Below are 17,093 nucleotides of genomic sequence, written 5' to 3'. Positions count from 1 at the left end.
AAGGGCTTACATACATGTGTTTACCATTTATATAACAGAAAACTATCTATCCTTAGAAGCCTTGACAGTTATAAGAAAATAAGTGAAAGAATGTGAAAGACTCTGGATCAGAGGAGCTACTCGGAGAGATAAACAATGGACTAAAATGGGGAAAGACACCCTTCCTTTTATCTTTTTTTAAAATGGACTTGGACTTGTATAGTTCTTTTCTAGCCTTCCTGACTAAGAAAAGTGCTCTTACACTACACGTCTCATTCCCCCATTCAACCCACATTCACACTGATAGTAGAGGACACACGATACAGGGCTCAACTGTCCATCATTACCATTGATTTGACATTAATGCACACATCGCTGGTGTAGCAGTGGAGAGTTCAGTGTCTTGCCTGAGGACACTTTAATATGTGATAACAGGAGCTTGGGATCAAACCTTCAACCTTGTGGTTGATAAACGAATACCTCTGAACTACAGCAGCGCCACAGGTGGATTGAAGCTTGGTTTGAGTTTCACTAGAATATCCTAAGGTTTGTAGTGCAGGACTCCAGAAGAGGGTGTGTAAACCTACTACTGTAACATGCTTTACTTACCTGCCTATTCCTAACAGTGTAAGAAGGAACAATCTCATCATAAAGCCCTGGTGTTCCCCACATGTGACAATAAAGATGAGAACCAAAGCCGAGAATGGAAACTCAAACAGTGTTTTCACACACTGTTCAGAGAATTCCCAGTTCAGAGACACTCTGTTTTTATTCTTATCTGCTCTTTTATGACACTTTTCTTGCCTTTGAGCAGGATCTTTTCTGCTGTAAAAACTTTAGTAAATAGTGTTTTTCTTTCATATTTAGTGTTTTGCAAACATGCGAGAGCAATTTCTTATTTGTCATGAAAAGAGTGACTTTGATGTTATTTTCACCACCATGTTTGAGATTAAATAAATAAAAAAAACCCCTGTATTGTAAGTCAGTCAGTAAGGTTAAATCAAGGTTGAGCTGCTGTAGAGATAAGAAGGCTGTACTGCATTATAAAATGTGGGACCTAATGATTACATGACCTCTTTGAAAAATGGAGCAGGTATAACGCCTCGTTCCTTGGTGGATGTGTCACGTGATAAAGTGTCGAAGTGAAGACGAGTTATAGCGCAAGTAAAAGGGAATAACACAGAGACGCCAACATGATGACAAGAGCAAACTATAAAGTACACATTTACAAAACTTCCCACTAAGTTGAAGCAACTATCTGTCTGTGTTTTTCTCACATGGGAGACAGCAAGCTCCATTATTTATTTTTCTCTTCACCAAGGAATACTCCACACAAGAGACCTCATGCTTTAATTAAATGGAATATTTATACACGACGGATGTTCAGCTTTCTTTTCTCTCAACATGCTTGCAAATAGGCCACACAGTTTAGAGTCCGCACATTAATTTCTTTCTTTTTTTTAATTTAAAGCAATTAATTACTGTGTTCTCAGGAGTATGTTGTCTTTTTAAAAAACGAGTGAGGGTACAAAGCAAGACATTAGATTTTCAATGGATCAGTTTCAAGCTTCACAGTTTTCTCTCGAATGGTGGATTTTATTTTATTGAAAGTTTTTGATTTACTATTTCAATTTGATAATATGAGGAAAATATGACGTCTTATATTCAAGGTAGATTTTGGCTCTCCTTACTGGTAAATCTAAGTTTAAGTAGTTCAATGTGCATTTAACACAGAAGTGATTTCTCAGCATTACTTCAGGAACACCATGAAGTAATGCAACAAGAATTTAAGACTTTATTGTCCCTGTCTTTTTCTTCCATGTCCTTTCAGTTGCAAAGTTTAAAAAGACTTTGACATTTTTAGCATTAACATCAGCATTAAAACAAATGATTCTTGAATTTAAGAGACTAACATTTGTTTTGCCTTTTATTGTGTATAACAAAGCATGACAAATAATCACTGACTGAAATAATAAATACTTAAGTTTTCATGATTTCTAGAGACATGTTATTTGACATTGTGTCATTGGCAGATATATAAAGTTGTCATGACTCATTAGCATACAGGATGGAGCTCAGCATCGCTAACACCTTGATATACAATGATACCTTGTTAAATCACACCCCAAAGGAGTGGCCTGATATACTGCCTGAATTATTAAATGAAAATTAGTAATCATTATCAGTCTGTAATTAACGGAGGCTCTGGCTATTTCTTGAACTATTTTCTGACTTATTTGTTTTCTTTTTTGTCCTGCTTGCAGTTAACAGTTTATTCTGCAGTGGTGTGCTTGACTGCTCTCCAGCCATTCATCAACCCACTGCTTTCCATTATTTGGTGCAGTCAGCTGAAACTGAGAAAAGCTTTTTGGGTGGTATGGCTCATTCTTCTTCCACTAACTCTCTGTTCTTCTAGACAGAGATGTTCTATGTATTTCTAACCTATGCCCTGGATGAAGAGTCATTAGACGAGTTAGTAAAATAAGAGATACTACACAATTCTAATATGATCTGTTTTTTAAGAACTGGTTTCCCAAAGTTGGCTGATTTACATCAATGTTAAAAGATTTCCACATCCTCAGTTATGATAAAGCCCTCCATTTACATGCATCAGCTAACTCTCCTAATCCTCCCTTTAAGTATGGGTATGACAATTTCTATCTTCCTCATATTCACATTTTCCAGATACCCGCCCAGACCACTTGCAAAATCAATAACCCAAGTATTATATTCTTGGCTTATAATATTGTCAGACTCCGATTCCACCGGGCCACAGTCTGAGCTGCATTTTGATAACAGCATGAAGTGAGGCTGGTTGAGATGAAATAAAATAGTTTATCATTAATGCTCGCTCAACAGCCAGCCAATCCTAACATCTACATTCATATTTATACTCTGCAGCTGCTGCAAATACCTTAACCACGCTAACATATGATGAGTCTGTGTTTCAGCAGACGGGGTTCTGCTTAAAAATCTAATCATCATACATGTGTACAAAGACCCCAACCCTCCCTCCCCCTTCTTCCTGCCTAATTTTAACTGTGTCGGTAAATATTGGATTCACGAGTCTGTGTCACTTGATTCTGTATGAAAGTTAATATCACAGTAGAGAGTTGTGTCAGCAGCATTCTGGCTGTGTGCTGCACAGCAAACAACTTGACTAATCTCGTGTGTGCTGACATTGTGACTGATGATCAGTGTGCTGGTGGCCCACCTGAATGTGGACCATAATCTCCCAGCTCAGGGTGATATTGCCAGTTTCAGCTTTCACTGGAGTGGTCTCTACTCGAGTACTAAGAAAGCAACAGCTCTCAGATCCATGTGACTGTCATCAAAAAACATTGTAAGAGAGGAAAGCACGGCTAGGGGACCAATTAGCTGTAAGAGTTAAGACCATAAGCAGGCTGATGCGAGAAATGTTCTGATCAAAAGCACCAAAACAAAGCAATAAAAAGCTTTGGTATGAATGGATTAAATTAGATTTTATTTCAAAATCAGTTCATTTTCAGTTCAGGGTTCATTATTGAACATTTTATTTTTTTCATCATCTTTATGGAGGCTAGATTTTTTATTTTCTATTTTTTTAAAGGGAGAGAGAAACACTGATGCGACTTATCACATATTGATTTTTTTCCCTTCTCTATAGCGCTTCATGATATTCATGGAATAAAGAGGGAGGGTTACCAGCATGAACAAAGCTAACTCTACTGGTATTCATGTTTCAGAGGGCGCCAGCTACTTTCATCAAGATATCTCAGGTTACTCAATCCTCATCTCACCTACTCGCTGTCATATGCTGTCAGGCTGCATGCTGTCTTTGTAAATATGTGCAAGCTGTCAACCTGCAGCTGGCCTTCACCAAAAAAAGTAGATTCATCCCATTCAGTGAAATATATCTAAGGGTTGGAAGAATGCAGCTCTGAAGTTCTCCAGCCCGCAGATCTGATATGCTTTGTGTTTAAGGGATGGCCTCTCCTCCCCTAAGGCATATTGCAAAAGTGCAGGTTTATTCCTCATTTCATCACTGCACTTCACTGAGTCGCTTTGGATCATCAGTGGAGCAGACAACCTTCATACCTCCATTACTTCTCTCGGAACTGTTTGTTCCCTTTCACTAGCTCTGCTTTTATAGGAAAACACAGCCATGGCTCAACATAATCTACACTTTTACCTCGAGGCTTTTATTGTATCTTTCTTTACTTGCTGTATTTTTGTTTATTTACTGTGAAAGCCGCAGTGTGCTGTTTTTATTGTTATGTCATAATTTGTGTTTTTGTGAAAATGTGTGTGAAAAGCCAAAGCCATTTCATGAGTTTTCAAATAGACCTGCCTGTCTTGAATTTGGTCATTATTTCTTCATTATGTTTTAGATTAGATAATTGATAAAGATGCTGCAAACCCACAGATGTTTTCCTCTTAATGTAGCTAATCAGACTACTCATGTAAACATCATGACTCAAAATAAACACGTTACATTGAAATCATCCATCATTACTTCATGATTAACAGCTGTGCTATTAAAACAGAAAAGTTACAGGTAAATAAGAAATGTTGTGCTTTGGATCAAAATAAAAAAAAGAATATGATTATAAAGAACAAGGGATATATAGGGCCAAATGGTCCAGTTCAGCAGAGATGTTATATAAGATGGCGTACGTCCAATAATGGATTTATATGCAAAAACATACAAGTGATTATCACGTCACTGTGACAGAGAAGACCAGAAGACAGTTGGCTGGCCGTGCTAGGGCTGCTATGTTCATCACACTCGGCAAACAAAATACCCTTATTTACCCCCTGAAGATTTTGAAAAAATTGTGCTCAATTATAACTGAGTGTTTATTGCCCTCTTTAGACTCGTCTCCTCAATGGATTTTAAATTTCTGTTTAACTGACTAAATTAATTGGCTGGGAACATCCCTGTAGGTTTTACTTTTGTAGTTTGTATAGTGGCATTGGTCTAGTACAAGATATAAACTTTTAATATGACTCGAAGGAAGGCAGTTAGTCCTTTACCGTATAAATGTTTGATTTTATAAGCAATTGTGTGCGCTGGTCATTTCTTTGGTTTCTGCATGTGTAAAGAAATCTATTTTAGTATTTTGCCATAACTATTCATTTTGCCCTGAGAAGAAAAATGTGTTGCCTGAAAGTTTTCTTTATATGACACAAAAATCGTCATATTGCGTAACATTCCACACTACTACCATGTTTCTAATGATTTAAAGCTTAATGCAAATGTGAGAAGTATCTCTTTAAGTGCTCCCACACCTTTTTGTGCCAAATGTAGAAAAAGTTACAAAAGTGGTATATTTCTCTTTGTCACAAACAACATATACTTGTGCTTTTTTAAAGGGTGGTCATTGGGTCCAAAACCATAGTTCAGCGTCCTTTCAACTGTTGTGGTTCAGTGACTTACTCGACTATTGTTTGCAGCAGCTGTTCTGCAATAGTAAAGCTTACTATTCCTCCAAACACCATCTCAAAAGAAATAGAATATTCAATGTTGGCTGGGGATTATGTTTCAGCAAAAAGGACAGTGTTTGCTACCCTCTGCTTCTGAATGTCCAGGCTGTGGACATTGTATCATGTATTAGTTGAAGCTAACTTAATAAGTATCTGCAGAGCATAAATAAAAAGAAATCAGCAAAAAATGTGCTTAAGACATCCTGCACTTTTTAACCACGGTAAAACCAGAGGGTTGCTGATCATATTCTTTTTTTATAGCACTTAGTTGTGTTGTGTTGAATAGTTGTGAATAGTAAGCAGTATACACTGGAGACTGACATACTCTGGAGGTTCAATGATATAAAAAGAAAAAAAAAAGTTCTGCAGGAACTCACAACAACACCTCCACATAAGCATCAATTTCCATTTTCAATGTGACATGCATTCCTGGTTTTGTGGGAGTACCTTGCTGAGATCCAGCCAACTGTATTTGAATTATTGTGATGATGACGTCTGTGCTGATGCTATACTGTACAATTGGCTGCTGTAAGCAGAAAGCAAAGTGAATGCTGGAATTGTCTTTTTCACAATACTAATTATAGTCAGCCTCACCTTCACCTCTAACTGACAATAGTCTCCATCAGGACAATGGAGGTCAAGGAAGGTCCACAGACCTTTCGCTCTCCCAGCCTCCTCTGCTCCCCATTTGAGTTGGACTAATGAGGCAGACAGCTGCTCCCTTAGTTGAGATGTCCCTGTAGTGAACTGTACCTAAGAGAGGCAGGCACAATGTCACCTTCATAGTTGGGTACATTAAAAGAGAAAAACAAAGCAGACCTGTACACTAAAGAGAAAACAAGCACAGAGCCTAGCTTGCGGACTGTAAAATTCTCCCAGACAAATACTGCACATTCAGCTTCGAGCATGAACTCAACAGCTCTAATGCAGTTGTTGTTCAATGCTGTCATTTTAAAGGTCTGGTCTTGTCAGGCTCATACAGTATTAGCCTACACTTTGTCTTCTCACAATTCAACACAAAAGAACATCGGTTTAAGACATCTTTTTCAGAAGCCTTGCAGAGTTCAATCAAACGCAGGCAGGCTAGAAATGCTTCTGCAACGTAATTAGGGGGACTTTGCTGAGACGACAAGTACAAATGTGGAATAAGAAGGTAAAATCCAGCAAGGCTGGGTGATTAGGCCTCATTTGGATGTCTTCTGCACAGTGTGACGAGCGGCTGCTTTAGGACAAGGCAGTCGCTTGGATCGAAGGCCCACAGTGTCAAGGATTATGTGTCAATTTACCACCCAGCTGCAGCTCTAGACTCTACAGCAGAACATGACTACCTCTAATTAGGCCGTGCTACCAATTAGAGCCCTGCAATAAGGCAGTGAAGGAAGGGCTCAGGGAGAGTTAAACCGGCCATTGTTTCCTCCATAAAAACACTGTTTTTTAGCTCCACCAGCTGTGGAAGTCCAGAGTCCAAATCAACCAGGCTTCCATGAAGCTATCTCTGGTTTACTGTGATGTAATGAAGACATTTATGTTATTGAATATGTGATGGCAGAACATTAACTTTCAAAAGGTGCCAAGTATGAATGGTGCATTGATCTGATAAATGAAAAACAGCCAAGATCAGTTTGAACCAGCAATAAATTCATGTCATGACCATGACCACGAACTCTGTCTCATATTCCCACAGGTAGCCAAGGTCAGTTCCCCATCACTCAGAATGTGACGGTGGTGGAGGGGGGCACAGCCAACATGACCTGTCGTGTGGATTTCAATGATAACACTTCCCTCCAGTGGTCAAATCCTGCACAACAGACCCTATTCTTTGGGGACAAGAAAGGTGAGTAATAACCATGGAGATAATGGCCGTAATGAAAAAATGACAAGATATGATATAGATGTCTTTGCTAGATTATATTACCAGAGGAGTCGTCTTCATCAATTTTTCAAATGTGAAATGTTGAAAATTGGCCTTGCCTGCCTGTGAGCACAATTTGTCTGAGTACATGAAAAAGACCAGAAAAGAGGGAAATGTATTATTTCTGATGTCAAAGCAGACTGTTCGTGATTGTATGTCTCCATTGATAACCTGGGGCACAAGCTAAACTGAAATGGAGCATTTCTGAATTGAAGGTTTGTAATCACACAACACTGACGGTGTTGTTTACAACACAGTACCGCCTGTGGATTGTGAGATGATTGGGTTTAATTAGCATTTTAGCTGCCCTACATTTGTAATGCTGTTTGGATGTCACTAAAAAGGAAATGCACTGTTGCAACCTTGTGAAACAACGCCTGAGCCAGAATGAATTATAATATGCTCTTACCAGCCAAATCCAATTTAAAGGTGACAAAAGTCTGGAGTTGATAAATTGGAATTGGGGTGAAAGAGAGTACAACAGTGGACTGGTCTTTTAAAGGTCGGGGTGTTCATCTTTTAGTGTTTCTCACAGCATATTACCCATTTCATTTATGCTGTAGCTGCTAATACAATATCACTGGTTCAATGATTGAAGATTAACTTCCCTTTGAATAACAATTGATAGGAGAGAGAGCGAGAGAGAGAGAGAGACGCCAGAGTGAATCAGCAGAATGAGAGTCACAGTCTGGTTTGAAGAAATACTTTTTCCTCTGCAAGTGATTGGATTTAGTAATGGGGTCTAAGGTGTTTTATTAGATGAAATTACTTGCAAATACAATTAAACAAAAGTTAACTGAATCTTTAAAAGATACTCTTGTGTTAATGGTGTGAATGTGCCCAAGGGATTTGAATTCAAACAAAAGTCACCGAACCAAAACCATTTTTTATTTCCCTTTATTCTCTGGTGTGCAAACGATGTGGCAATTTAATTATTTGCTTTGCAGAGCTCATTTTGAATTCACCAATATTAGAAAAAAATCTGAATAAACTTTTTTCCTTTTAGTTTGAAGATATAACAGATAAAGAATCATTCATGCCTGTCTTTTGCCTATTTAATTTAACTTAAGCCCAACAACTGATTTGTTCACATTTACCTTTTCCTGTGAATAAAAGTGGGAATCCGAAAATGCTTCTGTTATTAGCATGCTAGAAGAGCTTGGGGAGCACAATATGTATGAGCATCTTTGCCCTACATGGGAAGCCATTTATATTGTATGGCAGAATCCTTTTCCAGAGCAGCACGGATGACAAAATGAATGTAGTCCACTCAGCAGAGGTTGCCAGGGCTAAGTGTGGGAACACTTCCTCTCCATCTCTATTTAAACACCCAAATGAAAAGCCTTATTGGCACAACTTATACGATGCTTGTGAGGCCATCAGGAGAAACGAGAGGCGTGGAACAACCCAGGCTTCATGTGAAGAGGAGGGTGGGACACCTGGGAAGAGATCTCTGCTGTGCCAAATCACCAGTTAATTGCTTGGCAGAGGGCTGCAACTGTCCTTCTTCTCCGTTTGTTGCGCCTTCTTGTAGAAGCCAATGAAGAATGTTAGACTCAACCTTATGCTACCTTTCACTCCAACAACTAACTGCAGACTGGCTGAGTATGAGGCAGGCTGTTCTCTTCCTCTGATGAGCAGCTGCTCATAGACTGCTGTCACAGACCAGATTAGATATATGCCACTATGTTACATTTCCTTTTTCTGAGTTGATTTTTGTTTTTTAACCTCCTGTTGAGATAAAACTCTCCTTTCCCCTGTGTTATCTCTGTCCATTGTCTTTGTTGTCCATCTCTCTGCTTACTGCAATCCCCTTGAGTGTCAATGAAAACATGGCCATATGTTGCTGTTTGATATGCATGCAAGTTTCCCCCACCCTCTTCTCAAAGGCAGTTTGTCACTGTATGTGTAATCCAAAGAAAATTCAGCCCTCACAGATTTTATGTGAGATTCTGGATGCTTAACACATACGAGTAATGATGATAAAAAATACATCTGCTGTTATGTCCTAAATTAGACAAAGCACTTTGTGAGGCATTTTTTAAATCCACTCTGGCTATTTCCCCGGAGCTCTGTATTAAAGATAAGGGCATTTATGTGGATGTGTTTGGAGTTTGATATGAAATAGTGAAGGGGGAGGGGGAGTATTAAAATGACCTTCTAAATCCTTTTGAGCAGCTATAGGAAAATAAAAAGAAACATTTTTAAAGAGCCAAAGTTCCATATCATTTCAATTGAGTTTGATGGCTACTGCTTAAAAAGTAAGACAAAATCTGAACTCTGCCCCTACTATAATTTGTTCCATTCTAATTCAGGCCTGACAAACGAGGATATGAAAAAAAAGCCCTTAAGAGTAGCGTTTGCATTCAAGGACAAAATGAGTTTCTGTGTCTTTCAAGAATATTAAAGACGTTAAATACCATGTCTCCTTAGGTGTGACTGTAAGACAATCAGGATTGTGTCAAATATGAATCTTTGAAGTACAAGTCCTAATGTGCAATGACAACAAAGTCAACAATTTATGTATACAGGGGTGTGGATGGCCTAGCAGGTTGGTTGTGCCACATTTACAGAGGCTATAGTCCTTCCAGCAGGTTATTTCCCATTCTCTCCTCCCATTGTTCTACTCTATCAACTGTCTCATTGCATAAGGCAAAAAGCCCCAAAAAATATCTAGAAAAACAACAACAATTGATAACAATATCCTCCATACATTTGTCCTTGTTTTAATGTTGTTACAATAAATTAACCAAACAGGTGTAAATGTTTTTTCTAATCTTTTTTCAAATTAACATCCATGTTAAATAATAATTAAAAATGTAGCAGTGTTATGAACGATTCACAGATTAACGGCCATGTGCCCGGCTCCTCATATCAATAGCCTATATGCTATTGTTTTGTGCTATAGTGGCATTTTTCGAGGAGGCAACAAATTGCAGCCTTTGTTTTAAACAGAAATACCAGATGGGCTAACTGGATTCATTTCAGTTGCTGAGAGCTAGTGCTGTGAAGCTGTACTTTATGCACTTATTGCGAGAGAACCTGCTTTTGAAATGACCTGCTCCTGAAGTTACATAGTGCTGAAAACAAACACTCTAATGACAAGATTACTCCAATTAACATTGTGTTAATATACAGTAGGTATGACATGGTAATATTGTAAAAGCAGGAAGTTCATGAAAGTAAACTATTGATATAAACCCATTGGGATTCATCAGATGGGTTGGTAGATGAGCATAATCCCAGTGGTGCAAGTTGTGACCTACAGTTTGTCTACACAGCAATGTCCCGCCTCGTCACAGGCCTGGTGGAAGGATAAGAGATGTGGTTGCAGGTGGGGAGGAATCGTGTGCTAGTGACGGCTCAATAGCTTAATACATCTTTGGTGAGAGTGTAAACGATAAGAAGGACCTCTATCTCATCCCCTCCCATAAGAGGCTCAGTGAAACCTTGTGCAGCTCCAAGAGAGTGTTAACCTTGCTGGATTCCCTAAGCCGATCCATATGGGTTGGACTGTCTCTGCACATTTGTCTAAAGCTGAACACAACCCTCCTCTTATATCATGCCAGCTGGTTCCTTGGCATACTCTTCCTCATCCATTATGTGTATCTGAGTCTTGGTTTATTGTTGCCACCTTAGAGGCTTCAGAATAAACTATGGCAAAGACCAGCATACAGATTCCTTCATACTATCGTCACAGAGCTAGACAACAGACATAGATTCACTTAATAGACTGGCCAATGCATCGTTCATGCATTAGGCCAATTAGCAGGGACTGTGGAACAGTGAGGATGTGTGGTGGGCTGCCATGACAGAAAAATCGATTTGGACCATATGTTTTTGTAATGTAATCCCTTTTATATGTTACTGGGGTTATGAATTACTATTACTGAGTTGTAAAATGAGAGCAGAGATGTCCTTTGCTGTCTTCATTATGATTTACTTTGCTTTAGGCTTCTGTGGGGAATGGATGAAACCATAAGTAGCAATGCTGTAGAGAATGGTAATGACATTCCTGCAGGCATGCAGGGTGGAAGCAGAATCTTTTGTCAGATAGGGTGAATATGAATAATGCAATTAGTGAGAAAGTACTGCTAGTTGTTCGACAAAGGCAGATAACAAATTGCTCATTTGATCTACAGTATCAGGTATATACGCATATGCTGTGGTAAATTGTACGTCATTTGTTCTCCTCTCAATTCCAACTCTCAGAAGTTTATTGTTCATCATTCATGACATTTAATTGGGGCATTCAGCCTGGATCATAAAGGTCACAAAGCAAAATTGATCTTAATTGGCTTGTAGTAATCAAAATGCTGTTATGTGCTAAATGAATGCTCTAATGTGAGCATTAAAACATTAATTAGCTAGAGAGAATGAAGGATAATTACCAAGGATGCAATTACTGCAGTGAGCACCAATGAAAGCACATTTAAACGTCCAAACAGGCAACATTTTATGACGGGGCTGTTGTAAGCATGTGTAGTGGACACATAGCTGTAAACGGTCTCCCATATCTCTGTGTAAATTAATCAGTTTAAGAAACTGAAATTGAGCAGCATAATAATAATTATTGTTATTATAAGAAAGTTAATTTGATTAGCAATTGGGTGCTTTCCTGGTTTTGTCAGATGTATCTGGTGAGTAATGAAAGTAATGCTTCGCTACATTTCACCAGCCACATCTTTCAGATGCCTTATTTACTTGCCAGTGACATATTTTACTGTCTGCAAATTGTAGAAAGGGTCTCATGGCCAGAGCTAATGTGTTTCTATATGGACTAATGGGCTCTCCATGATACAGGGTTACCTCCAACTTTACTAAATAGTGAATCTGCCATCATAATACCATTATACACTCCGCTATTATCTCTAATGTAAAGAGTTGCTCTTTGTATGTCATATACTATGAGTATACATACCGTCATGTAAAATGTTTATTAGCTCTTCAAATTAATTTATTCATTGATTTATGAATAATCTGTTGTATTTAAATTCCTTTGGATGTTTGAGAGCTGCCTGAAAGAGGTTCAGATCTTTTTTCACCGGGGCTAAGTCTCTGTTGTGTGTTGTACTGTGATGTCTTTACAAATACTGAAATGTGTGAAACTTCATTGAAAACCAACACAATTGTGTAACCCCACTGGCACTTGTTTTCATAAAAATTGAATTTAGAGAGTTCATATGACGAAAGGGGCTTGAAGGCAGAAAAATCCCACAGTGTACAATCAAGCTTGTGTTAGTGTGCTGAAAAATGGACAGACAAAAATATATTCAGTCTCATTATTCACCACTTGAAGAGGGGACGTAGCGAAGCTGCTGGGAGAATTCCTCCTTCTTCCCTTTTCTCCTTGAAGCACCGAAAATGAGTCCAATTTGAGTAGCATCTGCTCTGTGGGATCTCCGAGAGTGCAGGCAGTAACAATGGCCCTCTGGAACAAGGCCCTTTCCTTCTCTTAATTGCAGCCACATGTGTGGTGAAAAAAGAGCCCCCTGCCTGCACCACTAGCCCTGGAATACGTCCAGAATCGCCCACACAGTCACTGAGCAAGCACAGCCAGCAGCAAACACACTCTAATTGCAAAGAGTGGAGCCCCTGGCTTGAGAGTGGGGGGGTGCGCCAGGACCCTGTGTACTAGCTGAAGGACAGCTAGTGCTTTCACATTCCAGGACTGGCTTAAAGTGGTCACTGGCCATTCAAAAATGGCCAAATGGGGACACTCTGCATTACAGACGTAACATATTTTGGCTGAACTCGAATGCCATCGGCTTGTTTCCAAGACTAATGGATGGATGTAAAATGTCCTTTTCTATCTGGACTGTCAGGAGATACTTCATCGTTTTGGATTAGAAACATTGGGGAACATCTGGCTGCTGCTCTGTGGAGTGCAGGAGTGAATGCCATGTGATAAGTGCACTTCCAGTTCCTCTGCTTCCAGTTTTTCTCTGAGTTAGTGCCAATGTAGCAACCAACCAGACTGTTAGCTCTCCTCCAACATATCAAAACGAGCAACTTTTACCAATAAGATTTTCAACATCTGTTTCATGCTTACACAGGTTCTTGGACATATATTACTGTCGGATACATTCAGCAAAACTTACCAAGGATGTTTAAATTGAATCTGACATCCTAAAGTTCTCTTAGGGAATCTGTGACTGCTCATGAAGTGGTCCATTGGACAAAAGACTGCTAGGAAAACAAGGCAAACACAGCTTTGCATCAAAGGGCCATAGTAACAGTGTGCCTTGCCCTAAGGGGGCCAAGGGTGTCAGTTTTACTGATTTGAGACAGCCTTGGTAAGGCCTCCATCACAGGAGATGTAGTGCACATTAAGCTGCCATGCTGCAAGGCTGTAGCATACACAAGGTCAGGGTGCAGATTTATGCTTCTTCCTAAGCAGAATGAACAGCGCAAGAGCTATCTAGGGTTTAGGGGAAATGAACCTTTTCATCACATTGATTTCCTAAAGCACCTGGAAAAAAGCTTTGTCAGCTCCTGGCATTTGGGTCTGATTGTGACAGATCTGCCCACAATCTGGCCCTTTAGCCTCAGCTGGATTGTAGTAGCATGGTTTTCTGGCCATACACTGTTTGAGTAATAGATAACACTTGTCTTTGGGTTATTCAAACCTTTGTACATCTCATTCCATCAATATGTCATTGATTCACATGCTCTGTGGTGCTAGTGGCTGTCAAAGAAAGAAGCCTCTGTCAAGTCCATCTTTGTTTAAGCTGCTCTCAGCCACTTCAGTTTAAACTGTAAATAAGCTACACGCAGTAAGATCAAGATCTGTTTGAATACCTTTGTAATATTTATATTGTTAACTAGATAGAAAAATATTTTAATTTGAACATGGGTTTTTAGGCTTTTACACAGCAATTTATAATATAATCTATTTTACACTGAGTGAGTCTTACCAGTCATGTGATATTGTATTTATATTGTTTCCATAATCTTGCATTGTATGATACTACTACTACTAATTAGGATCATTCAAAATTGCATGTGTGCTGATTGCACAAATGCTGGATGACAGAACTTTGAGTCCATTGTTTCCCTGGGTGTTCTTGTGTAGTGTTGGGTGGATTTGCTCAACCTGCCAGGCAGCCCTGACTCTACTCTAGAACAGGTTGCTTCTAAATGGCAATGGTGCAACGCTGAAAGCGCAGCTATATATTTCCAAAAATGACGACTGTTTGGATAAGACTGAGAGGTGCATTATGCAGTATTTTTTAGGGGTCTATAGGAGTGTTTCTTTTCTTTTTTTTAACATCTTTTATAGTAGACATAAAAAGCTTATCATCTGGAACAAACTACACATATTTGCACATTTAGGCCTCCTGAATTGATGTTTTGTGGAATATTTCTGAAGTCAAAAGATGTCTGTTTTTCCTCAGCAAATCTCTCTTATGGAACAGCCAGAACATTTATCAGCATCTCAGATGTGTTTGTGCTTTGAGGAAGGACGTAAAGAAAAAGAAGAAGGAGCTTCTCCTCGTCTTTTCTTTGTGTGTTGCAGAGATAGGGGGATATGGGCCGGGGGAAGTACAGTATGTCATCTTGTCCAAGGCTTTGATCCTCTCAGCCTGTACTTCCACATCTTTTGAGTTCTTGTACGATGTTTACTTGGACCCTATCACCCCTCCAATGCATCCATCTACCAATGGGTTTGTTGTTTTCCACCAGAGCCGCTGGGCACTTTTTAAAGCTCTGTACGAGTATGCTTAACTACAAAGATCATAAGGTGGCTTTGTTTCAGAATGCAGTTTACTAAAGTACAACTATCAAATATTTGTATTAAGCCTCACAGCAGGGGCAATCTTTACTTCTCCTTTATTATTATATATGACATTTTAAGATAATCATCATCAAAGCATGTGCTGTCATTGAAACTGAAGAACTGTGTTGTCCAAAATAGCCTCTAATAAATCTAAAAGAATTCTAATGTTAATGCCAGCCTGTTGACTTGTGCCTTGTATGTTTATCACAAAATCAAATGAATGGGAACAGAGCAGACGATTAATGATTTTCATACAGATGTCTTTTTTATCTGACACCATTTTACATTTGCCCCGTTGATTAAATCCTAATCAACACCTTGTTCTGCAGTTTGCCAGATTTTAACCGTGTCGTACAATCCAATTGAGTTCAAATTACTTCACATGAAAGAGAGTCCGGGGAGAGAGCTGGCCAGGCCTAAAGGGACTGAGGATTAAGAATGTGTAATTTATTCAATGAAGAGCACTTTCCTTCCTGCCCTCTGTGGTTGGTCGCTTGTAGGAGCAGATGATTCTGAATTTGAAATTGTATAAAACATGACAAGAGCAGGATGACCTTTTTTCAGCTTTGCTGAATGCTTTTTCTCAGCTTCATGAGAGTGCAGCCACGTCTGAATGAGCAGGCCAGAAAGTATCTGCTTTAAAAAAATACTCAAATGTTTTATGTCAAGATGTGTTCTCGTGTTCAACTGTTTTCTATCATAAATGTAATTAGTAGTGATGAGTAATTTGTACATAATTGTTGCAGGTGTGGCTGGAAATGCTTTGAGCAGTTTTGATTAAAGTTTACAATAGTGCTTAACAAGCATTTTGTTATCAGTATCACTAAATAAATTACAAAACAATGGTTTGAAAATGTGACAGTATCAGTACATATAATGGTACAGAAAAGACATGACAAAACAAGGAAACAAAGCAATGATGGTTCTGTGCAGTCTTCTCTCCACTATTATTTATCACTTCTTTCAATTCTGGTTTTCATTTAAATTTAGCTGCACACTTAAGTTACAATGATGTGTAAAAATATAAATACATTTTCATTGGTTCGATACCAGCCATCTACAGATCTGCTCTACAGTTTGATTGCTCTAGCATAATTATGTCTATTTTTAGTTTTTTTGCTAACTGCACACTAAGTGTTTCTGTGTAAGTCCTGGGAAATGCTTTGCTTAAATGAGAGAGAATTGTCTAAGACAGAGCCAGTGGCTGTAGGTGTTAATGTGAGTATAAATCAATACCTGGAATGTAAGTGATTACCTAAATAGATATTGCAATCTGGGACTTTTCTGCTGCTATGCCTCAGTGCATCCTGCTGATGCTTTCTGTGAATAAGACTGTAAACATAAAAATGTCAAGAAAATGTTTCAATCTATTGGCCACATAATGTGCTCGCAGCATTTGACAAACTATTTAAAATAACTGAAAGTATTGTACATTTATTGCCGTTCTGGTAAAGGGCATGTGTCGTACAAATGACACTTCTAAAAGTTAACTGTCATCACAGGCCATTTGTAAACTTTGTCTTTGTTGTGTTTTTCTTTTTATCACAGCTCTGAGAGACCACAGAATCGAGCTGCTGCGAGCCACGTCGCAGGAGCTTACTATAAGAATTGGTGACATCAGCTTGTCAGACGAGGGCCTGTACACCTGCTCGCTCTTCACCATGCCTGTCAAGACCACCAAGGCCTTTCTTACTGTTCTGGGTGAGCATGTCGGCTTTGTCCCAGCTTCCTCAGGCCTTTAAGCTGTGGCTTATCCTTCACATTCACCATGAATACCTGCATTCTGCTTTAGCCTTCTCGCACATGTACTCTAGAAAATTTCTAGAAAACTGTCTTTCTGAGTTGCCTGTTCACTGTGCCTCTTAAGTTGCTTGATTAACTGTTGTTATAATTCTATTTTATTAATTTTTCCTTACAAATTCCAATTCTTTTTACAAAATAAACAGAAAATGTTTG

General features: G+C 38.9%; 1 protein-coding gene across 3 annotated transcripts in view; it reads left to right on the top strand.

Annotated features, from left to right (window-relative positions):
• Positions 1–17,093, top strand: part of LOC306830182 (cell adhesion molecule 2-like) — a 125,463-nt gene that overhangs the window by 92,966 nt on the left and 15,404 nt on the right. For all 3 annotated transcript variants that reach the window (XM_079353473.1, XM_079353472.1, XM_079353471.1), the window contains 2 exons: positions 7,130–7,279; positions 16,686–16,838. In XM_079353473.1, the coding sequence (XP_079209599.1) occupies positions 7,130–7,279; positions 16,686–16,838 (303 nt within the window). The remainder of the gene's footprint in view (positions 1–7,129; positions 7,280–16,685; positions 16,839–17,093) is intronic.

The sequence above is a fragment of the Symphodus melops genome, assembly GCF_947650265.1.
Source record: "Symphodus melops genome assembly, chromosome: 10".
NCBI lineage: Eukaryota > Metazoa > Chordata > Actinopteri > Labriformes > Labridae > Symphodus > Symphodus melops.
This window is presented reverse-complemented; position numbering and strand designations above follow the sequence as displayed.